The sequence below is a fragment of the Phasianus colchicus genome, chromosome Z (assembly GCF_987193195.1).
Source record: "Phasianus colchicus chromosome Z, bPhaCol1.hap1.1, whole genome shotgun sequence".
NCBI classification, from domain to species: domain Eukaryota; kingdom Metazoa; phylum Chordata; class Aves; order Galliformes; family Phasianidae; genus Phasianus; species Phasianus colchicus.
Genome location: NC_143476.1, coordinates 59,405,324 through 59,431,319, shown reverse-complemented (window position 1 = coordinate 59,431,319; position 25,996 = coordinate 59,405,324). Strand labels below are relative to the sequence as shown.

The 25,996-nt window shown below is 37.7% G+C and overlaps 1 protein-coding gene across 6 annotated transcripts in view; it reads right to left on the bottom strand.

Moving 5' to 3' along the window:
• The window catches only part of BNC2 (basonuclin zinc finger protein 2), a 341,707-nt gene that overhangs the window by 109,196 nt on the left and 206,515 nt on the right, over positions 1–25,996 (bottom strand). For all 6 annotated transcript variants that reach the window (XM_090132613.1, XM_090132612.1, XM_031609950.2 and 3 more), the window contains one exon: positions 4,921–5,023. In XM_090132613.1, coding sequence (XP_089988739.1) covers positions 4,921–5,023 — 103 coding nt within the window. The remainder of the gene's footprint in view (positions 1–4,920; positions 5,024–25,996) is intronic.

Below are 25,996 nucleotides of genomic sequence, written 5' to 3'. Positions count from 1 at the left end.
TGGTATGCTAAGGCTGTGACTCTTCCTAAAATATTATGGAACACTACAAAAATAACCTATCTATTTTAACCACTACATAATAATGATAGGATTATATTTCCCTTTCACTTTTCAGTGTTGATTCGCTATTCTTTTTCCAGTTTTTAAGAAAAGAGTAACATGGCCCTTCTGCCAGCTTATAGAGACTCTAAGATGTATGACATATTCTGCTTTTGCTTTTTTGTTTTGTATTGTTAGAAGTGACCTTTGACTTTGCAAACCTGGATTTCTTTCACTTAGCAACTTTGAACAGTGACAAACACAGGAACCCTGCTGGTTTTTATTTCAACATAGTGCTCCTCTTCCTTTCTCTCTCATTCCCATGTAGTATACATTTAAAATCTAAACCACTTTCCCAGTTCTAGTCCTTTCAGCTACTCAGAATAAGAGATGCAATTTCTCACATTTCCACAGGATTTCTCTTTCTCTTTTCTTTATTTACTTGCTCCTGCCTTCCTTTCATTTTCTCTCATTTCACTTTTCCATTACCTGACAACTTTAGAACGTAGAATTCACCACTCTGCCATTAAGAAGGAAGCAGTTTCAGTCACATCATACATTTGGGGTTACAACAGCACAGTCTCCATTTTCTGTTGGAGACCATTGTTTTGGCTCTTAGTCTAATTTACAGCAAGTCAGCACATGCATTATACAAATGTTGGTAGCTGGAAAGCTCCTTCTAAGATGAAAGGTATTGAGATTCTGACCATGAGCATTCACCAGGTGTCAGATTTTAAGATGGAAAAGGCTGATGGATTTGCCCTGTGCACTGAAATCTACTAGTCAATGCAATGAAAGATAAAGGAACTTGATCATGAAGTTACTCAGAAAAAGGCCTGGGGAAGTCTCTGGCTGGAGATGGGGGCATATGTAGCTTATACCGTGAGGTATACCTCACAGAGGTACTATGGGCCGATGGGCATGGTGTAGAGGGAAAGATAGCAAAGATCAATAGAGAATTAAGAGCCAGATTGCTCTGAGAGAAGCAAGAAGAAGGAAGACAACAAAAATGTTCACAGGATATCTCACTGTCCAGAGCAGACTGAATGGTGTGAAATTCAGATAGTCTGAGAATGCGTATTGCAATAAAAACATTGAAAGTCATGCTGATGTTGCCAGTGATTAGTCTGTGGGTAAGACAGAGAATCTAGATTTTCACATCACTGACTTTCCTGGAAACAACATGACACTGATTTTAGACAGGTTAGCTGAATTATTATATTGCGTATTTTTGAAATCTCTGCAAAGCCTATGATACAGAAACGAAAAGAAGTAGAACAAATGTCATAATAGTTTTAATGCACTGTGATGCATTCCACCTCAACATCCTTCAATGAAGCAAAATGGTTACAAAGAGTAGACACTATTTCCTATTGATACTGCATTGGGTCTTTTGATCAGCTGTACCAGGTATAAAATGTGTTTTTATTAGCAGTGCAGTCATTGTTATTCTGACATCAATGACACAAAAACCAAAATGTAAAGCTAATGATGTCAACATCTTTAGACTGCAGATTTGCTTTATTTCTTTTATAGTAGACTAAAATACATTTAGTATGAAAAGTGGGTGGCAAGATTTGTTTTTCTCATTGTTTCCAATATTATCTAAGTAAGTAGGCTTTTTTGTGCCAAAATGAGTGAAGTGTCTTTACTACATTCATACAGAATAGCATACTACTTGTAAAACAACAAAATACCAGGAGACAAAAATATTCAATCAAGAAAGTCTTGACTATTTTTTATTTAGTCATCTTACTCTGACACTATTTAAAGGCCACAAAGCAGCAATTGCTTGTGCTAAAATCAATTGCACTAGAAAAGAATTACTATTAACATTCTAACAAGATTTTAATTTTCACCATGTGGATTATACCAAGCATATTAACCATTTAAAAAATTGAAGGAAAAAAGCATAAAATCATCTGTTTGAGGTCTAGAAAATGGTTTATCCAATTTAAACCATTCAGCTTTTTTTTTAGAAAATAAATCTCCATTCAAGCTGACCATATGAAAATGAGACTTCAGCAGGTAAAAAAAAAAAAAATAGAACAATCTATTTATCTGAATCCTTTAAAACATCCAGAGATTCACAGTAGAAATAACGTATCCCCTATTATTCACAGCAGTTCTTGAGAATGCTGAGATACTCTGCAGTTTTTGGCGTCAGCCTTGAAGACACTGGCAGTAGGGTTAACGCTATAGCAGAAGGGTGCGTGGTCAAAACTTTATAAGCTGGACTATTGCCAACAGAATCATTTATCTTGCCACAAAAGAACTCCTCTGATGAATCTGTTCATATACTGACATCCTACTCTGGCACCTCCAAACAGGAAAATACTGAACTTGCAGGGAACCTTTCCTTTCAAGAAGTGTGCAGCTCATTTCAGGTGAGTGAAGAAAAACATAAGAAAGACAACAGAAACAGGAAAAAATATATACAAAAATAACACAGGCCAGCAGCTGCAAGGTGCAATAATACTGCGGGGGCTTTGTGCCCTTTCCTGCGCACTCCAAGAATTTCAACATTTCAAATGGCAGCTATTAATATGCATTAATTCAGCACAGATGTGTCAAGTAGAGCGTGAGAAGATTGCAGTTCTAAGCTATTTTTGATCTGTTTGGGTAATTATGATTCTAGGTTATCAGAACTGAATAAGCATGGTACTTCCTGTTGGAAACACCTATTCTTTGATAATTACATTCAGAGAAGCACTACATCATGTGTCAAGGATCTGAGTTGAAATTCATTAATAAAAATCAGAAGGAAACCCTTTAATTAAAGTAGTAGGAAATTCTATTTGCATTCAAGGAACATCTTCCGAAAGCGCAGTGTTAATGGTTTAAAGAAAATCACTTCTGAACAGCAGCCTGATTCAGTCGTTTTAAAACCCAGGTGATACAGTGCACTGAATTGTTCAGATTACTGAATGTTGTCCTCAGTATTCTGGAAAACAGTTAGATCAAAAACTGAAGTGGATTCATCAAAGTCTCTGGAAAGTAATTTAAATGCCTGTGAGTTGAGAAGTACATGAAACATACATGTGACAAGTCTTGCTCTACCACAAAATGTAAATACACAAAGCATTAAGGAAAAATATAGCAGAGCATTCTTCATGCAGCACTGTAGTAAAACAAGTGCTTTGCAATAATATATAACTGTATTAAGTCTTCTATTAGGAATGTTAAGTACTCAATTATGGGAAAGAGTGGTGCATCCCTGATTCTTACATTCACCTTCTGACATCCTGGACTTGTAAAGCAGAGCCTTGTGGTTATCTCAGATAACTCTCATACACTCCAATTTTTAATTCAACAACTTAATAGAGAGGTACTTTATAGAAAAATTTGAGCATCATCTTCTGAGATGTACTGGTTAAAAATAAACACTGGGATACTTATGTGCGAGAATCCAAGTGCCTGACCCCCTTTTACTCAACAGGAGGACATACTGGAAAATACCTAGGTGAGCCTTCCCTACCCATGGATCAGCAAAGCCTCAGTTGCTGATTCTGCACAAAATCTGAAGCATGCCTGAGCTCCAGAATTTTGTGAGGTTTAGAGGTCCTTCCAATAAATGTGAGCCTGGTTATACTGTGACTAAAGATTTCTTTCCAGTAATTAAGAGGAGTGAAAACAGGCAGTGTCCCTGCAGAATTTAGTACATAGCAAATCTGTAACCAACTACCAGATTGGTGGTGTTAGGCTACCATTAGGCCTGCTGTACATACAACAACAAAGTGACATAGAACTGCTTTGTACCCACATTCCTGATTTGTTTTCCAAGTGTGTGAATCTTTTACAAACTTCTCTAGCATTTGTTGCTGTTGAATTTGCTGAGCATACACACTTACATTAGTTCAGAAAGTTCAGGCAAAATACTCAAAATCATGTACTAAATAAGCAGAGATCAAGTGCATGTGAGGTATACTTAGCCTTCCAATCCAGGTTTTACAAAAATAAAATAAAATTTATTAAGTGTAACCCACTGAATTTCTCGTAGAAGAGAAGAATGAAGACTGTGCTAGCTTATAGCCTGGACAATAAGAAAAAAATCTCAAATTTCTTCTGCAAATATGTTTAATCTTTCTGTGCTGTCTCTTTTTTTCTTTTTCAAACTTACCTGTTTTTTGTTTGTTTGTTTGTTTGTTTTGTTTTGCTTTTCAATTAAACCATGTTAAATGTTCTCCTTACTTTTCTCCTCATTTTTTCTGGCTTTGTTTCTTTCTCTTAAACATATTTTAATCCAGACTGTCAAGAAAATGACAAAACAAATACACAAAATAGTGGAGCGTAAGTAAAAACTAAGACCTATGGAGTGTGTTTTGTTGCCTTTTAGGGGGATTTGAATCTCTCCATTCTTTTGTCATCTATTTAAATATAGGGAAGAGAGATTCAACAACTGATTCATTGAGCCAAATTGGATACACTGATTTTACTGATATCCAAGCTCTGAAAGGTTGACATTGGTACATTTGAATTTCCATTGGGTCAGCTTATTGGCCAATGCTAATTTTCAATATAAACTCTGCTGTGCAACCAAACTACGAATCCTTTGCCTTTCTGCTAAGATCTGCTACAACCAGATAACTTTCTGGAGGTCAGAATACACTTTTCAGTTGCACACAAGCTCAAATTAGGTACCAACTCCAGTGGTACTTATTGCCAGAGTAATCTATAATATTTCCAGTCCATCATATTTCCATGCTAGAAATTGATGTGAAAAAAGTATAGACACACTTGCAGAAACCCAGAGCACACATACACGCCTTTTCAGAGAAATAGATACCACTGCTGTCTGTATCACTGCAATACTTAGCATTTACAGAGATCAGGAACAAAGAACAGAATAGGGAAGATCAGTCCAGAACAGACATTTCTTACCATGTGCCACCCAGCCATGTTTACACTGATCACAGGTTCTCAGGTTAATCTTCCCTGGCTGAAAACATTCACACGTGCAATTTACCAGTGTACAGCGGATGGCCTGGAAAAAGAAACAGAAAACACATATTAATGTTCTCCCCCCTTGTACAAATTTATTGTGAGAGCTAGAAGGGTACTGTACAGAAACAATCAGCCTTCAAGCACTGCATTGCTCATTCTTTTAAGTAAGGATTAGTTTTCTTTCAAAAACATTTATCAGTCTCCCTTAGCAAGGACAAAAAAAAAAAAAAAAAGCTTATTCAATAATAACTTATCCTTTTTTCCTATGAAGATGAGTAAATTTCTAGTCTTTTAAAGAAAGGATCTCTACTCTAGAAAAAAACCAACCAACCAAAACAAAACAAAACAACAAAAAAAGTGCAACGATGAGTGTTCAGTAGGTGTTCCACAAACTTCCTGATTTGGTATCAATTATTTGAAGGAAAATGTTACTAGTGATGATTTCCCATAGCAGCATTTCAGCTTAATTAAAACCAAATGTAAAACAAGGAAACAAAAACATATAAAAAGCATATAAAAAGGAAGACTATATATCTCTGTTCTCTCCCCATTATGGTATCCAAAAATTGTTTCCATATAGGGGATCCCGTAGGGTGCAACTCTGCTACATCATAAAGAGTTTATGTGATTTACACATTTATTTATTCATTTGATGTGTTCCTAAAATAGGGAAAAGTGATGACACAATAATAGCAACAGACCATAGTACATATTATAACTTTCCTTTTGGAATTTTAGGTTTCTCCTATACCTTCATCTCTTAACACTCTGTATGTGTCAGATGTGCCACAGAATCACAGAACAGCATATCCTCAGGTGAAAAGGACAGACAGGGATCACCAGTCCAACTCTGGGCCCTACACAGGATCACCCAAAAATCATATGCCTGAGAACACTGTCCAAATGCTCCATGAACTGTGGCAGCTTGGTGTCATAACAGTGCCCTGACGAGCCTGTTTCACTGCCTGACCATCCTCTGATTAAGAGCCTTTTCCTAACTCCCTTCCTCAACACAGCTCTATGCCATTCCCTCAGGTCCTGTTGCTGTCACCAGAGAGCAGAGCTCAGCCCTGACCGTCCACTTCTCTGGTGAGGGGCTGTAGCCACCATGAGGCCTCCCCTCAGTTCCTCTGCTCCGAGCGGAAGACCAAGGGGCCTCAGCTGCTTCCCATATGTCTTCCCCTCCAGACTCTTCACCACCTTTGTAGTCCTCCTTTGGATGCTTTCTAATGGTTTTATGTCATTCTTATATTGTGGCACTCAAAATATGTGCATTTCCCTCCATTTCAAAAGATTGAATTCTTTCAAAGCACTGATGCCAAAGTTCCAGTTCTGTGAAGAGATTTGCTTAAATAATACACTTCAATAAGGTCTCCCCTCCCTTTTCAAAATGTCTTCAAAAACTAAACAGATTTACTTGAGTGGCTAGCTATGCCCACAGCAAATACAAACAGAGTGGAAGTTTTTTAATGTGCAACAGACTTACATGTCTTTATAGTATAGATGATGACCTGTGCACTTCAAACTGCTACTAATAAATCTACAGCATGCATTTAGATGTAATTTGCATGGAGATTTCTGAGACAGAGGCTTATTCTGATCATTCACAGATTAATGATCTACAGTAACTACCAGAGCTGCCAGGAAAAGATATCTTATAGATTTAGATGCAATCAATGTTTACTTGGGGGCTAAGGTGGGGGAAGGATGCTTGGATCCTACGGCCACAGTGGTATTGAAGCATTATGAATGCTCTTGTCTCTTCCAAACAATTAACAGCCCCTATATACATTCCGTCTGTACAAAAAAAGCATTACCTTAACTATACTGATTTAAAGAAAATTACATGCAATGCTAACTCGCTCAAACTAAACTCCTTGTTACTATTTTAAAAGTTCAAAGTTGTTTTATATGGCTTACCTCTTATTTATCTGCATCATACAGTCACTTAAAACCATTTATAGTTCATTTATCCACTTAAAGTGTGTCTTTCTCTGTTAAATTTCTGATAGAACTGTAATTTTACATATCCTATATGTTCTTTTATTACCTTTTACTCTCAAAAACCTTGCAGGGGGATGAAAATATCCTGCTCTATTATGCCTGACACTTCAGGGTCTCAGTCCCAATGTCACCTGTCCAATTACTCATTAGCTAGGTTATAAAACACTGTATGTATGCGTGATTAAAAGAATTAGTAATGTGAAATACAAGGGTACCAAAGAAGTGCTGATCATGCAGGAATAATATATGTGTTTGTGGGTTATGAGGAAAAAATTCTCCTGGAAGGTCCTGTTTCATGTTCAATAGTTTATTGACTCAGTAATATATCAGGTCTCCACTGGTCAGTAATGGTGTTCTTTCTCTAATATGTTCATTAATTAATGAACTCAGTAATTAATTGTACTGCAAAAAGAAGGAAGGGCTTACAAAATAGGATTCTTATTTTACAATAAAAGATTTTATCATACTCAACACCTTTTTAATCTCTGCACCAACATGATTTGTATTTGCTGTATTTGATGTGATACTGTCTTATTCATATGTCACTTGTGTGTACAGTGGGAGAAATATACTCACAGCATATGTATACATACATAGATGAAATCATGTCATTTAGTAGAGTGGCTTTATTAAGGCTCATCAGCATTCCCATTACAACTCTACCTATTTCTTGCCTAGAGGTTAACAGGTTGCCTGTAAAGACTGGATTCAGCTTGAGCCTGAATACAATGTTTCAGCCTAAGAGTGAGTTTTATTAGGCACATTCAAAAATGATCCTTTTAGCCATTCTAAATTATGAGATGGAGGAAAAAAAAAGTTTCTTTACCCTGAGTTAAAGACTATCTTGATAACATAAAGTGTTGAAGGGCATTAATAAACCAGTAAGCTTTCTATCTTTTATACATACACTCAAATTAATGGAAACTTTCAAGAAACATGAAAATGTCTGTTCTTCAAGAAACTAGATCGGAAATGTCTTCTAAAAGAGCTATCTATTTTTGTAAAGTAATAAGAGAAGTCAGAAGAAACTCTGAAGATAAGTATCTGGCCCAAAATTCAGCCTGGCTGAATTTTTGGGTGCTTTTTACAAAACAAAATAGGTGTTGATGTCAGGTTGTAAACCAGCATCAGTAGTTTCCTATCCCATCACAGAGAATCCCATGCATGCCGGTCAGTGATAAGGATGATCACAGATTGAAAAGTGCTCATTTGGGTCTGAAAACACCCAGTTGCTTACATGTCTTAGCCAAAACACTCCATAAGCCTTTTACCTACATTCCCTCAACAATAATGAGATGCAATGTCTTCAAAGTGCTGCTGTCAGAGTAAATGGAACCTAAGTGATAGATGCTACTGAAAATCTCAGGTAGAATTTAGTCCTTATTCCAAAGAGTCAATTTCCCACTTGACTCAGTTAATCCATATCACTACTCAGGATCACTACTGTTTCCAACTTGAAACTAGTGTAACTCAAGGGAGAGATGTAAAATTCCAGGAGAAGCACATGCTCTTACAGACAGACAGAGCATTAACACTCACTGAGGTGATGGAACACTTGGTCCTTAAAGATCTTCACAAAAGCAATCAACTTAAGCACTCAGCCTTGCAAGGATGTATATCTGAATTATTAACAATATCTTTCTACTTTTTTTTTTTTTTTTCTTCCAAAAGCATTTAACTTGCATATGTGTAGCAATGACACCATGACAGGCTCAGGAAAAACCCAGAAGAGCAGGGGAAGATTAAGGTAGCACAGGTTTACCTAAAATTTAAAACTTTAATGCTGTCCTTCCAGTCTGCAGTGGCAGGATTTTAAAGTGGAGAGAGGACAGAAGTACAGTAGCTGGTGTGTTGGTAGGTAGAAGCGGATCAACGTTAACTGCGGTTGGACATCTGTTACTCCTTAATTTGACAGGGGTAGGGTGGGAAGGGCTGCAAAAAGATCCTGGAGCTGGTTAGCAGTGGCTAGACATTGTAGCCATTGTTTGATCCTGTGAGGAAGTAGGTACAAATATGCAAGGGTGTAGCGAAGCAAAAATTTAGCCAGAAAAGTGTTTCTGAAAGAATGCGGCCAGACTTTCCAGAAGCCACCCAGTGTAATCCTACCTTCACAATGTATTGCTAAAGAAGTTTACGTAATGGGGCACTATGTGCACTACACTCTGTGTTAGGGAGAGAAATTTTTCCTAAGGTTTTCCTCAGAAACTCCTCCAAGAAAGACAGACAGAAAACAGAGGAGCAGAAAAGAAACCAAAGACCTTGCATAGAAGAAGAACGCGTACTGGCTCCCTGCGTGCTGGGGGATAGCTACCCATGCATTCAGATGACAGCTTACATGTTAAAGCCCTTAAGCATGCTGTAAAGCATGATTTCCTACAGCTGTTTGAAAGGTGCCACTAAGTTCTACCGCACCAATGATCTGCAGATAATAGGAGTTCTGAGATATTTTTATACATTCCTTCCATGGAGTTCCTACCATAACATTTCTTGCATTTATACAAAAAATACAGCGTCCATTGAGGGCATTGTATATTAGCAGGGAAGGAAATGGATTGGATCGTAGTAGAATTGTTTTGAATAATTTACACTACTGCTTCCTTAAGTCTTAAAGCAACACTATTACAGTTTAAAAACAAAATACGCACGCACTAAAATAAATTAATGGCTTTATAACTGGCACTGAAACACTCAGAGATATACTGCTGCTCTCTTTGAGATCTTCTTCACGTAGAACGCAATGCAGAAAGAAGGGAACATTGCCTCCTACTAAAGCATGTGGTTTGTTACACCTCTGTGTAAGTTACTATGGGTAATATTGAGAGATATTATTCCTGACTTCTGTGGGTTTCCCCCAGACCAAGGATATTCATTTAGCACAGTTTGGGCAATTTAATTATATAGCAAGTAAATATTATTCACGTATTAATAGGAGCAGCCTATAGCACTAATGGAAAAATCAATCTGTCTGGCTGTTTTGCAGAGCTTCCAAGAGATAGGAAGCAGTAAGCTTTTGTGTAAGGGATCATAGTATGGGAGAAGAAGGAGCACACATAAAGAATACATAAGAACTCTGGAGGAAGAATCATATAAGTTATCATAAATTGTGGAGAAAGTTTAAAATGATGCAACATTCTGGAAAGACATACTTTTGCACCTTACTTTACCCTGATTTTTAGTAGCTGTTCTAACAAAAATTTTGCTATTTGTAACAAGGTTTCTACAATACTGTGAGGCTGAACAGTATCTTAATGAAATCCCATTTACATTCTACTGTGAGGTGAACAGCATAACAGACCCTTCCCCTTAATGTCCTTGCCTTATCTTTCTCAGGTGCAGAAAGTATTTAAGAAGTGTCTCACATCAATCTATGATACAAAAGGATTTCTGTATACCTGAATGCCTGACAGTATTGACTCTACTTACTTTGTCTGCATGGAAGTTCCATCTACCTGCTTAAAGCATCTGCCATGCATTTATCTTACAGATTCCACATAAACAAATTCACTGGTCCGAATACAGATCATAAGAGCTGATCTAGTTCCATGTTTATGAAATACTTGTAATGAGGGCAACCCAATGTGAAAGTGCAGTTCCTTACTGTTTCATTAGTAAGGCTCTGTGTGAGTGTGTGTGCACAAATGTATTAGTTAATAAGAATGCCAGGGTTTTAAAACACAAAAATATATTTAAAATTTAGAGTTTGTGTAGGGTTAAGTATTCAGTAAGCAAAGTGCACTTCATGCAGCTTATCTCTCCACTTAAAGAAAAAAACTCTCAGTGTGCTAAATGCAACCTTTCCTATCTACATCCTGTTTAATTCCACTTCTATCTTATAAATGTCCTCCAATTTTGAACTAATATTTTGTTGAAATAACTTTATCATTGGGCAAATAATTTAAAGACACATAGCAGTTGATCTTGAGGCATCACGGCACATGAAAATAATTATGCAAAGAACACAATGTTGATGAGAGACACAGAGATCACAGTAGCACAGAACTGCAGGGATCAGAAGGGATCACAAGTGATCACCAAGTCCAACCCCCTGCTAAAGTAGGAACCCTACTACAGCTTGTACAGGTAGGTGTCCAGACAGGTCATGAGTATCTCCATAGAAGAAGACTCTATGGCCTATCTGGGCAGCCTGTTCCAGTGCTCTATCACCCTCATTGTAAAGAAGTTCTGCTGTGTGTTTGTACAGAACTTCCTATATACAAGTTTTAGGCCATTACTCTTTGTCCTATCTATCGCTCCGTGCACCACCAAGAAGAGTCTGGCCTCATCCATCTGCTTCCCACCTCCCTTTAGATATTCGTAAACATTTATCAGATCCTCTCTCAGTCTTCTTTTCCGCAGGCTGAACAGATCTGGGTTACTCAGATTTTTAACCTGGGTCCGTTCAGATCCATTCTCTGGTTGCTGCATGTAATGTAACTCTTGACAAAGAAAAGTCTGAAGCAGCAAACAAGTAGCTAAGTCCTGCAAGTGGTCTGACAGTTTTTTCTATGAGTGCCTTCTTTGCCCTGACATCATTCCTTGGTTACAAACTGAAAAAGACAAATTCTGTCTATGCAGATCACCACTGTATGTCAGCACTAGAATTCTAAGTTGATTTTTCTTTTTTTTTTTTTTTTCCCCACAATTAAATTATATGCTACTAAACAGCTGTTGGGGTATGTCACTTCCCTTCTTTACTGTAGAAATGCTAATATTTTTTTCACTTCTTTTGTAAATCAAGTATCTTTTAAAAAGACCACAGCATGAATTTCCTGTAAATAATAAAGATTCCCATGAAATTACATTATCTTAAATAGCTGGTAAATCAGCAATACTACAGGGTTTGCTTCAAACTAGCACCAAAAGGAGGATCATTTGCATACTGACATCTAGGAAATGCACCAGTCAACCCACCTACAATAAGCCTGGCATCACAATGCCTAAGTGAAAAGATTACCAAAGCTTTGACATGGGCAATAAAAAATATGCAGGAGTTTCACTTGGAGCAGGATGAGACCACAAATTTGTATCCTTCTTGAAATGCTCACACATTTTACAAGACTAAAAATTGATTGCATATGTTGTTGGTCACCAGACACATTCATAATTCATTAGTGGTAGATAACTGCACCTACAATGTTATGAGGCAATCACTTGGGTAAATATCACTTAACATTTAAGCCTTTGAGCATAAAAAAAGAAGAAAACACTATTTTTCAAGAACAAGAAGGCGGCTTCAGTATGCCTCCTGCTTATGGTTGTCTATGGCTTCTCTGTGCTTCAGAATGTTTAGCTGGTGAACCTTTGCTAGTGTGGAGTCTAGAAAAATCAGTGTATTTAAGTGCATCTCAAGTGCACGTCAACAGAGAAAATTCCTTCCCAAGAACACTCACATAAAAGGGGAAAAAAAAAACAACCAACACCTCCTGTGTAATTGGAAAAGTAGATAGACAGAAATTAGTACAGATCTCCTAAGTTAATTTTCAAAATATATTTTCACTTTGAAGTAAAGAGAGAAGGAAAATCAGGGTGGAAATGCCTGCCATACTTTCTACAGATTATACCTGCAGAAGTATTTCTGTGTCTGCTGAAAGTCCTAATGTCTCCAATGTGTAGTTCTCATACAATAAATCTATTTTACAAGTGACCTACAGTTTTTACATGGATAATTTTGCAGCCAGAACATTGAGCAGAAAATGTGAGAATACCCTCTGATCCTGTGCCTGACTTTTCAACAGAAGCACTGTGACCCTCGACCATTCAATTTCAAACCTCCGAGTCTGTAAGAGCTGGGTACTGACATTAGATTCAATGTTCAGAGGCAAGATTAGCAAAGTTCTCACAACACATGTAGCATGAGGATAGAATTTAAGACTGAAGCATGAAGCACACAATCTCATCTGTTGGCATAAAAAAATTAACAGATTTTTTTTTTAAATACATAATTTTAGACAGTTTTTACACTTTGTAAAGGAATAATCGTAAACAAAAGGATGACCATTTTTTAACATGAGTAATTGTACTACAACAATGTATTGCTCAAAACAAAAAGAAGTGGGAAAATACTTTGCATTTGGACAGTCTTAAGCATCCACGCAATGCAATGGAGCTTCTCATTTCTCCCATATTCAGAGATATGTAAATAGCTTCCAAGTTGCTCACTGCATTGCAGCATTTTATGAGCAATTTTACATCACAGTATATTAGTATTGTTTCTTACTTGTATTTATTTTCACTAATACAATTTGAAAGGTACTAATATTGTTATATTTCTCTGTGGCATTCATGAAAGCAGTTACTAATATAATATGAAGGGAAGGATGCTAACAAGATGGAAAGTTGTTATCGGGATAAAACAGCTTGGAATCTAGCTAGAATCTAACACTTAATAATTTGAGAAAAACATTTTCAATTCTTTGGGAGACAACCTATGAAATAAATAGAGAAAAATAAAATAAAATAAAATAAAATAAAATAAAATAAAATAAAATAAAATAAAATAAAATAAAAATATAAAATAGCATTTGTAATGTTGCATTTAATATAAGGGAGTCACTCAGATTCTTGTTTAGGTACAGTCAAAAGTGGAAACTTGTGCCATGGAATGCTATGTAGACATTTCAAGAGAAAACAAACATAACTCATAATAGCCCTGTCATTTTTTCAGGAAGTTTCTGTAGGCCACATTTTTCCTAATTCTATACACTCAGCTTGCAGTATTGCCAACAGGATATTCTAGATTGCAAGTACAGTATGACCCTATGTCTCCATAGCATGTAATATCCACCTCACACCAAAGAAAAAAATATACGAACATAAAAATACTAAGATTGACAAGTGCTTCTTAAAATTTCAAGAAAATTTGCTTCAAATTTGAAGATAAACACACGGTTGATTTAAGAATGAGTTCCCTTGTGCCTGAGGGAATGTTAGCAAATGCAGACATTTGTTCTTACAGATGAGAACCAGATTTACATAGGTCACTCCAAATATAATGCCTCCTATTTATTTCCATGGGAACTACAACAGATACTAAGAGCACAAAAAACTACTTGGTAGATCAAATTCTCAGCTACAAATATCTGTTTTTCAACACAGTCATCACCATCAGCTATGCATTTTTTGCCAGCCATGAACAAGAGCCTGCATACCACACCCACATAAAACTGCATCAGTGAAGGTGGCCCACTGTTGCTGTCACTGTTGCTGCTGAAATGCACCACCCACCAGCTCACTGTGCTCACATGAGCTCTTTGGTCTCCATAAATGTTCAGCAAGTGTCGATGAATGTCAATTGATGCATTCCTTTTCTACACAGAGGAATTCAATTCTACACCATTGATTCATATGTATGCCAGATGTCATTTAGTCAGCCTGCTCCTCTGCTGCCATCTCCCACATGGCAACAACATGTAATGGTATATACTGGTAGGAAAGTCAGTCTCTACTGCCATAACACCAATATCTGCCTCTGATGTTATGGGCCAACACAATAAAATAGCAGGCACTGCTTTCAGACCAGCCCTACTATGTTATGAAATCAGCACCATCAGTTGTTAGCATTCAGCCACAAACTTTGTAAAGGCAGTAGGCAGTGCTGAATGGCTGGCTGGATGACAGACCTATGAAAAGCTTCATGGAGTTCACTCTGCCACTGACTCTTCTAGAGACATTAATGTTGTTAGCTCCACTCAAATGCTCAGCCCAAGACTAGCTTCACTCCTCTGATCACTCACAGCAATCATTCTCCAAAACTGTTGCTGATCTGAACAAGTGAATGGTTTACTATTTCTGTATCACTCCTGAACACAAAATTGCTTTTATGTGGAAAGAGAAAAACATTCTGCAAAAAGCATTATTTAACCATGGCTAGTAAAACCATAACTAGATTTTTTTCTTTCCACCTTACTGACACTTATGAGAGGAAAATGAATGAATGAATGAATGATAGATATATCAATTGATCCATTGATTGATCTCTGCTGCTGCTGCTTATGTAGCTGCTGCTGCTACTATGTAAGACAATGTAGAATCTGAGATATAGAAGTAAAGCTTAGATTCCCATACTGTATCAACTCTGCTATTCACAAGTGAATCCATTTCCTCACAATAAATGTAGATAAATAAAGGAGGCGTGCAAGACAAAAATATTTGAAAATCATGATGTAAAATTTAAAGCTAAAGAAAGCATTCCAGAAAAGGAAATATTTCCTTGTTTCCTAAAAAAAGACAGTGAGTCTGCCGAGGTAACACATGAGGAAGGAAATAACCGACAGATTTCTGTCACATTACATGGACAACTGGGTCAACATTCTTTGAAAGACAGATTATAAATGGTTAAAGAAGTATATAAGTCTATTTAATAGATTTCTATTCTTCAAACAGTTGCTACATAAATTAACCAGAACACGATGAGATCTTCTAAAGTCTTAAAGATCATCACCAGATAAGCAGCTCATGTTACCAAGATGAATTTTGTTTGGTCTCAGTAGTCTGTGTTGAGTTAAAAAAGAAAAGTGAAAACGTAAATATATAGAAATACCATATTTAGCAGGTAACTAAAGAACTTCTAAGAAAAACACAAAATGATGGTAAAATCAGCAGTTTTAGTTCTCGTTTCCCATTTTTATTTCTATAAAACAGAAGAATAAGCAAAATCTGATTTTAACAAAGCAAAACAGAACTTGACTCCTGGAATAGCTATTTCTCTCTATCCACATATTTAGAAAGATATTTTCCTTAAGAAATACCAAAACCATACTACTTACTGCTTAATCTGCTCCTCCAAAATAACTTCACCTTTTAGGAATTACTATTGTTGATGTCACTGTTCTCAGGATTCTAAATGATGGGCTTCCAATTTTGCCAAAATTGTACATGGCTTTAGAGTTAGTTGTGCTGCATTTCAGCGAGTAAAGATGATTGCTATAGAAGTTATATGAAAAAGCTACAAGAAAAGATTTAATCTTTCAGAAAATAAGCTCAAGGTTTTAAAACATATTAGAAAAGCCTGAATATTTTCTAAAAACAAAACTCTCTCTTCAATCTCATCAGGATCAAACTCTGTGTTTGAAAATTTTAATGTAAAAAGTAACTTCTGATTTAAATAAATCATAGACTCAGTCCTGCAGTGTCTTTCACTGGACAGTTCTCTGTTAACCAGAAACTGATTCTGTAATCAAATGAGAACAAGGGGACAGACCCTTTAACACTGCCCTCCCCTCCAAAATGTGAGATTAACAGGTGAGTATTTTTATTTTCATTAGATATTACTGTTCATTAAAAACCCTCAAAATTGCATCTCTCCAATATATCTTTTAAAACTTGTTTCTCTTCAACATTTCCCAAAACCAAGCCCATGGAATTTTTGCACAAAAGGCTGCTATGTATGACAGAGAAGAATTCCAATAAGTGTGAAATAGGTAAAATGTTTTTCCTTGGCCAGAATGTAGTGTGATTACATGTATAACTGCTTATTAAAAGAGAGAGAGGGGGAGAAAGAAAGAAACGGAGGGAAGGAAAAAAAAAAAACGAACGTTATAGGTTTTCTCAGAAGGATTTTCTTTTATACATAGCTTTATCCTATAATTTTGTCCCTGTTGGGCACACTGCCTATATTTAAACACAAACAGTCAAGCAATGAAGAAACATTACCACATTTACTGTGAACAAAAACTCCCAGTTGTACAGTGAAATTTTAATACATTTCAACTTATCTCTTTTACTAATGGGGAGAGTACAAACCCTGCAGGAATTCGCTCTGCAAACTGGTAATTACAGTAGACTCACTTTTCTATAATGCATATGTATAGTCAGACACAAGAACCATAGCTGCCCTTTTGATGTAGGTTACAATAGGAATGCTTTAAAAAAAATTATGAAAATCTACAGCAATTCTAAAGGAATGCATTATTTCATGGGAAGTTGTCCTTTAGCTATACTCTGGAATACAAATATATTTAATACCATATAATACACATATATTTATTTGCACTTATTAAGCAAAGCACAAGCTTTATCATTTTGTTCTTTTAATTTTTTTTTTTCTTTATTTTCCCCAGTTTACAGGATAAACCTGCCCCTGCTGGTGCAAAGCTGGAGTTTCTATACTACAATATTGTGTAAGAGCTCAGAAAAATATTTTTGTTCTACCAAGCCTCTTCCTCTGCACAACCTTCAAATTTATGTCTCATTAAATCATTATAACACATATTTAAAAGCACTATTTCAACTGCACAGATTTACAACATACAATATCCAACTCAGCTAAGATAGGACATGCTGTGTCTGGCAGAACATGTTTGAAGTATACAAAAAGACAGGTTTAATTTAAACTGAAGAGGAGTGAAATCAAAGTAAGATCTACTGCCATTGTCATACATACGGACAATATTTATCTGTAATATAAAAGTGACAAGACACAGCTATTTTTCTAAAAAAGAAAAAAAAAAAAGAAAGAAAGAAAAGAAAGAACAAGTCAAAAAAGCCTGGAAAAATATACATATTTTCCGATCTTTAACAGTCTATGCCATTTGGGGGATTTTTTTTTTTAAATGTACTTGTATGCCTATACCATATCACTTAATTCTGTAAATACTTATTGTCACTGTTTATGTGAACACACATCTATACTTTTGCCCTTAATGATAGAAAATAATCATGTCACACAATTCAATATGTAATAAAATCATTCTATCCTCTAAGTGCAACACAAGAAATCATATCATAATTTCAGTTTCTAAAATTTCCTTATTCTAAAGGGTCTATTGGCATACACATCATCAAAATAGGTGGGAGGAGGGAGAACATATATATAGTAATTGTTTTTAAAACTGATCTGTCAGAGCAATTTACATTTATCTAGCATCAATTTGAGCCGAATGCAGCATATTCACTAGTTTTAACACCTAACTTCTCAGAAAAACAAGCTGCCTGTCTCTTGTAAGCATCTCCTAAGTAGTTTGTTGGTAAGAAATGAATCGTAGAATCACTGAATCATAGAATGGCCTGGGTTGAAAAGGACCACAACGATCATCTAGTTTCAACCTCCCTGCTATATGTTGGGTCGAACTGCATATTCAAAGCTTGAAATAGCCACAGCTAAAATCACGAGACCCCCAAACTTCATTCAGAAAGCTGATATTCTGAGGAAATATATATATATAAATCAGTGTCAATGACTCTGCCATCACCAATGGGGAATCAATGGCCTAACGAAAAATGCAAAACAGTGATATGGAAGGTCATTCCTGAAGCACGCATTGCATGGAGGTTCTTATAACCTCAGAAGATTTCATTTTCCCTATTGCTGGGCAATAGGCCTCTCACAGAAGTAATCTTGTTCTGCAGAGATAGTTGCTTTAGCAGCAAAATTACTTTTCCAAACAAAAACGAAAAGTGAGTTGCTAATGACCATGAAATCAGTGTGTTTTTTTGTTGATGTTGTTTGTTTGTTTTAGGAAAAGAAAGCTTTTATTTACTCCTTCTGTTAAGGAGAAGCCTCTTTATGGGGTTGGTATAATCTGAACATCAGATGTAGGAAGGGTGCTGTTCTAGGTTTACAAAGAAAAGTTAATGCACTTAGGATATGTATGCAAGTATTTTACCCATTCCTATGAGAAAATGAAATCTACAAAATGCTAGAAGGGAAGAGAGTGAGAAATGTATGCCAGCAGGTCTACAAGTGTAAACATTCCTCACTGTAACAAAACTCATTTCCACAGAAGATAAATGCCGTATCACTTCAGGCTCTGGCTGATGCAATCAGTATGTGCTTAGTCAGCAAGTCCCTACTTGAAAGCACAGGGGAGGTAACAAACTCATCCTCTGAAATTACCTTCTCCACTGTGCATCATAATTAAGGTAACAACCTTGTCACAGTGGTTTCTGTCTGTCTCACGGTGGGCAGAGGAGATATGCCCTCAAAAGCTGCATCTGGATTTCCCTACATGCATGCTACGTTTGCTGTAAATCTAGACTTCAGATCCACTGTGGGGACAAACAACAGAAAATAAATAGGAGGCTAAGGCTCTTTGAGTACAAAGCAACAGATTCAGTCAGACTTCTAAACTACAGAAACAATATATTTGCAAAGAATATACAGTAACATGATTGCTTTCCTCTTATTGATTTACCACTTTCCTTCAGTTACCAGGTATTCACAAAAGGCTGAAACAGAAACTTCAATTAACTTGAAATGCTGCCGCTACAGTTCATGCATTGTCACATGCCAAAATGAGCAATGTCTACTTTCAACAATTTTTAATGAAAGATTAAGATACTAAACTCAGTTGTACTAAATGAGTGCATAATGACTACGTGTGAGACAACTGGATATAAAGGCTTCATCTAACATAAGCATTCCAAACCATAGAATCACAGACTGGTTTGGGTTGGAAGGGACCTTAAGACCATTCAGTTCCAACCCCCATGCTATGTGCAGGGACACCTCCCACTAGACCAGGCCGCTCACAGCCCAATCCAGCCCAGCCTTGAATGCTTCTAGGGAGGGGGGCATCCACAGCTTCAGTGGGCAACCTGTTCCAGCGTCTCATCACCCTCACAGTAAAGAATTTCAAACTGATATCTAATCTAAATCTACCTCTTCCAGTTTAAAATCAACAACAGTGACCTTCCTTACCTGCTTCATGACACTTTCTACTTTTTGTGTGTGCGCTGATCTTTGCCTTATGTAGCTTCCTTCCTTCTCCTTATTTTTATGATGCAAAGTGTAGCATTGATTACGCATGGGCAGAAAAAACAGAGCAAGCAAATCAGAACCCACACAGTGTTGGCTTAAGGAGATACTCCTTGGCGTGACCTGAGCCCTTTGCAATTGAGACAAAATCATGCAAATTGTTAACAGTGAAGGAAGCCAGAATAGGTTTCATGCCTGCTTTTTACCTAAAATATGACAAGTAGAACCAAGGAGAAAAACATCTGAAGTGCAATGCTAGGGAGAAGACTAACACAATGCATGAAGCTTGCTGCATGGTAGCATTGTTCCTATGTCATCAGTCCTACAAATGTTATTGCTTCCTGTGTATACCCGTGTATTTATTATTTCTGTCTTACATTAGGACAGAAATGTTCTGTGCAGGTATGATTTTTAGAGATTTAAAAATTGCACATTCATTTGTATGAAGCTGTGAAATCAAGGTTTCCATGTAATCAAATTGTTAGCTTTTTTACACACCAGTATCAGACTGTAGTGGTCCCTTACCAGCCTCTGTCACCCTAACTTGCTCCTGAGCAACAGATAGAAAGCAGTAGTAAGAGCTGCACCATTTCTTGCTTCTGACCATATGAATTTTGAATTGTTTTCTTGCATAGCTCACAGTGATTAGAGCTGAATTGGGCTAAATGGCTGCCAATTTTTCTATAAAGAGCACTATGCTCTCTTCCAGGTTTGCATTGAAGGGGGGGAAAGACAACAGGTGATTCATTAGGAAATGGTCGTATAAGCAAACAAGAACTTTTGTGTTCAAATACACAATCAACTTCTCTCCTGTTCTGTGATCTTCCAATACTTTATTTTCATCTTCATATATTTACTTAAAAATCAAGTCAAGGAGATCTCAAGTGGTAGACCATACCTGGGGGAAAATGAGCAGTCTATTTTCGTCTTATGCAGTGGCAGGAGGTGCCATAGCTCTGTTTTCAATCCCATCCACTTTGATCACATTCCCAGATGAATTAATACCTTGAAATATATGCTAAAATACCAGCTCTGGACCCTGAAATCTTGTTTATTTAAAGATCCCAAACAGATAAACTGAGGGCTATTAGAGTTGTACTGCAAAAACCTGTTCATGTATCTCAGAGCTGGAACAAGCAATGTCATACTCTGAGCCTACTCAAACTTCCATAATTATTTCATAATTCATGCAGGAAAAGCATGCCAACGAATGATTTCAAAAACATTTTTTCAAGAAAATGAGCTAGGTCAACATAAAAAACTCATCCATTTAGACACATACATATTCAACAGAGGACAACATGAGCTAAAGCAGATGTCCCAGGAACAATCACGCTGCCTCATCTAGAAGAATGCATGCTAACATCATGCTCTAAATAGGAGCAACTCTTGCCATTTGGCAGTCTGCATTGTATTTAAACCTCTTTCTCTTCTAAACCATTTTGATAACACAGGAATAAACCCGGTGCTCACTTGTGTTTATCTGATCCTGACTGTCCACTTTGATTTACCAGCGCTCAGCACCTTTGAAAATCAAGCACCACACATCTTCATAGAGAAAGAAGTCAACTTCTTTTGCATTTAGTGCATTTCTGACTACACCCATATCTCCCAACTTTACCTAGAATATTCTATTCAGTGCCTGTTTAAAATTTCTTTCAGTTTTCTTTGGGCCAAATTGTGTTAGGTCACACTAAGTCTAGCAACAGCTACAGTAATTCTGATGCTGCTCAGCATGTAAGTGCTAAGCACAGGCTCTGCAAGCAGGAACACTCTCACTTTCTGTGCAAAGACCAGTACATAGGCTTTAATCAAACGCACACACTTAGGTGCACATGCTATGTTCATGCTAAACCCCCTGTTTATTCCAGCTATGGCACCCAGCAGATTACCAATGGGCAGAATTTGCTTTGGTCTCCATTTAGTATGTAAATGCTTTGCAGCAAACACATACACTGTGCACATTCAAGGAAAGCAAACCAGGCAGGTAGGAAGTGAGATGGCTCAGTAAGCACACAGCTCAGTGCTGGCACGGAGCCTCCCCCCATTGCAGTCAATCAGAGCGTTGTCCTGTTTTGCTGAAGGAAGAATGGGGCTGTCAGGAAGTTTTTAACAGGTTTACGAAAAAGAGCCTAATGTGGCAGTCTGTCTGTCAGTCACAATCTCCTGCACCTCTAAGCTATAAAATCGAGGACATTATTATATTGGGCTGCAGCTTCTAATTTCCGCCTGTTTGCTGCATATTTTGAATGTGCTAGCCAAAGAGAGTTAAATGCAAAACTATCAGCCTGTCTTAAAGATGGGTTCAAATTCTGCTGTTGGTTTAAGTTTTGATGCTCGTGCAGCTGTAGGGTGTAAAGGACACTCATACCTGTGGCAGGCCACCGCAGGTACCAGCAGTGTGCCTATCCCAGGGCTGCCGCCATGTCCCTCCTCCCCAGGCACACTCACAGCAGCTCTGACAGAGTCCACAGACAGTCTCTTTCAGCCACTGGCAGAGTCATAAATGTCATTCCCTGAAGCTCCCACTTTCCCCACCACCACATGTGCACATGTCATCAGCAGCTGCACAGTAAATGCCCGTCTGGGACAGGAAGAGTTAAATCAGCATGCTCAGCCTTAAATGCAGCTCTCTTCTCCTGTGGGACAAAGGCACAGGCCAGATGGAATGGGTTCCTCAGTCTAGACCTCAGGGTCTACGTGATGGACGACACTAGCATAAAACAAGTGTGCACACACAGAGAGGACTAAACTCAGCTCCAAGAAACTCATGTGTCACCTCATTACAGCCAGTGGATTTCCATGATGAAAAGTTCAAGTCACAATGAGACAAATGGGAGCCTTTTCTCTCATTTTCATGAGAGTTCCACCAGCTCGTAATTAAAAGCAACGTTTAGCCTAGCACAAATTAGTGACTGGTTAAACCAAGATGCAACCACAAGCACAGATTCTTTCTCCACTCTGCTTACCATCTAATCCTCTTTAGTGTGAAAACTGTTCTGGAAATTGCATAAAAGCTGCCTTTCTGGTGAGAGTTCCAGAATTTTCTGGTAACAACTATGCCAGACACACCACAAAAACAGACTCCGTTACACTATGTTGATAAGTCTGTTTCCACTCCTAGGAAAACCCAGATGGTGCAGAGGTGTGTGATAGTAATTTCTGAAACGAAAAAAAAAATAATTAAAAAAAAATTAAAGACCCAGAATAGTTGTGGTTAGTTGGAGTTTAAGGATCAAATTCAGGTCAGTTCCACTTTATCCAGACTGATTTGCTTCTCCCTACTACTACTCGATTGCTGACAATGTGCTTGCTGCTATAAAATCCTAAAATGAAGAGCGCTCTTACTTTGAGGAGTTTGAATTCAGACATAGAGGAACAAGATGTACTACGTAAACATGAAGGGAGTTAAACTCATGGAATTACTTTTTCTTACCCTTCTAAAAAATAATAAAGATTTTCTTCAAGAAACAAACAGAATCAAGCTCTCACAAGACAGAAAATGAAGATTCTTTATCAATTCATCTAAATTTAATTGAAGACTTTGAACTGCACGCTGGGTTTTGGTATTTCAAAAAGCTGTATTTACATGAAGAAAGTATCATGCCAGAAACCAGGAAGTGATGCTCCATTAATATTCATTACATGCCAACACTCAAAAAAAAAGGAAAGAAAATGTAAGCTGCCAAGTTTATTTTGGCAAAGTTGTATGACATGATTTGGATTCAAAGCAAAATTTAGAAAAATGTCTTTAAATAAATGTAAATCCTTTTCAAATTGAAAAAAAAAAACAAAAAAACAAAAAAAAACCCACCTCACTTATAAAACATAAGGAAACAGCACTTCTGAGTGTTAAACTTTTTTCATTGCTAGACAGTACATAAGCAGTGATTAGCAAAGTACATTGTTATAAAGGACCCACAAGCTTTAACTCCATCTACTTTTTCCTGCTTTTGTAATAAAGAAGTTAAATTGTTCACTTATCAAGACTTCACAAGTTAATGATATTTAATATCTTTTTTCTTCTGGCCTTTTTTTTTTTTTTTTTTTAATGCTTATATCATCACCATTTTCAATTGTGTGAGAAGGCCGCGTACAGACAATAATCCTAGTTGTCCTACTCAAAGACCAAACTACACAAGAGGACGACTGTGGACTCCAGCACGGTGTTAGTATATTTCTCAGAAATGAAAACATTGATTCATTGTCTGGCCTGGAGAGCGGCAGGAAGGGGGCCAGCAATGTCTGTCTTGCGCAGTGGAATGCCATGCAGAAATTCCTAAAACACTTCTGCACAGCTTCGCAAAACAAATGAGCGCAAGCAGTGCTCGCACAAACACGGCCACGCTGCTCTTAGCACTTGAGCACACTTGCGTGAAAGTGGGCCAGGTATCTCTCAGCAGCACAGGAATGCACTGCAGGGTTATCCCATACCATATCCCATAGAGTCACACAACGCTGTCCTGAACTGTGCTCACCGACAAGATGTCCCATTGACAGATAGCCCAAAAGATCAGTCTAGCAGGGAATACCAGATTCTGCCCCCAAAGCAAACTGAGAACTTCAGTTTACTCAGGTGCAAGATCTAACTTACTGATTGCAGAGTCAAGAAAAGTGAAGATGTTTCTGAAGACCACACTCAAGGCAAGCTACAGGTCAGCACATGACTCCATGAAGAAGTTATTCCTTCCTCTGTTCCACCGACTTCCTCAGTGACTTAAAACATCTTCTCCTCAGCTGCTCTACTTTGGAACCACAATTAACAGCCCAGGAAGAAATCTTGAAAATTAAACTTTATAAAGCAGAAATTCTAAGATAAGGAGAGAAGGCAACGAGTCATGTACGTAGGAGAAAGAATTCTAAAAAAGCTACATATAGACTGTTGAACTCCTTCCTCCTCTTCTGCTCTTTTCCCCTTACCCCACCTCAGTCAGGTTCTGCTCTTTTCTGATACTTTGGGAAAGCCTGAGGCATGCCTTGTGCCAGTAGGCAGGGGACCACTGCTGTGGGGGACCATGGGTTACACTGCAGGCCAAAGTGTCCTCTCTGGCTAGGTAAAGGATGTGTCCTCTTGCACGGGTGCATCCTTCCTCAGGCAGTGCAGCACACAGCCCCAGCAGCCCATCTGGAGCTGAACCCACCTTTCCCAGGGAAGCAGGGCAGGCTGGCAGGGCAGGTGCACTGAGCAGGGCGTGAGGTGGAGGCACCTCTGAGATGGGAGCATGAGGATGAGATGAGCAGGCAGAACGTGGGTAGATTACAGGAGGGAGGCTTTAGAGGGAAGAAAGAGTCCATTAGAGAGAGAGTGACTGCAGAGGCCTTCCTTGAAAACTGTTTACTCCTGTTTAAGAGAAATGACTGAAATGGGATCAAAGATGGCTAAAAAAAAAAAAAAGTGTGTGGTGGTAACAGCTAGACTTTTAACAGAGGGTATCTGAGGGCAAGACTTGAGGAGCCTGAGAAATCTCAGAGAAGTAGAGGGTATGTGTGATAGTGGTGGGAGAGACAAGTTCAGAACCGTTCTGGACTAAAAAGCAGAATGGAGGTCTCATATATATATAATCACTGTTTGAAGCCTTTGGAGATCATTATCAGCAGGCATCCCAACATCTGCAGATGTTGGATTACTTTTCCAAATTATCAGTCAAGTTTAAAGCACACCTCTCCATTTAATGCATACGTGGTAATATTTTTCATCTCCAATTAAGAATTTCTCCCGTTTTCTGAAAGAATGGCTTCATTCAACAGGGACTACAAAGATGAAAAGCAGATGCTTCCTAAGAGACTGGCAAAACTGATAAATCAGAAGGTATTTCACTCACCTAATTACTGACCGGGACAGTATCTAATAGTTACCAGATAGTAATACTATTAAATACTACTAAAAGAAACATACAACTCGAGTAGCTCTGTAAATTCTCCATCACTGTCAACATCCAAATTCAATACTGCTGAAGGGAATCCCAGCAGATGAGAAGAAAAGACCCGCAGAATTCTCCCAAAATAAAATGTGATTTTTTCTGACGTTTTCTGGGGGGGTTTCGACAGGTACAGTTTTGCAATTCAAATGAGATGTTGGATCTGTGCCAAATTGGTCCATTTTCCCTTAATCTTATATACTTGATGTGCTTAGGGAAACCGCTGCTTATGAGAAAGTGATGACTTTTCAAGTGTTTAGTTTGTGCAAGAAGTTGAAAAGCTACCGTGCTCACTTGTAAAACTTCAAGGGAATAAAAATGTGTGGAGAAAACAGAACACCTGGCAGCTAGAAGCAAAGAAAGGAAAGAAAACAGTGGGTGACATGCACAGAAAGAG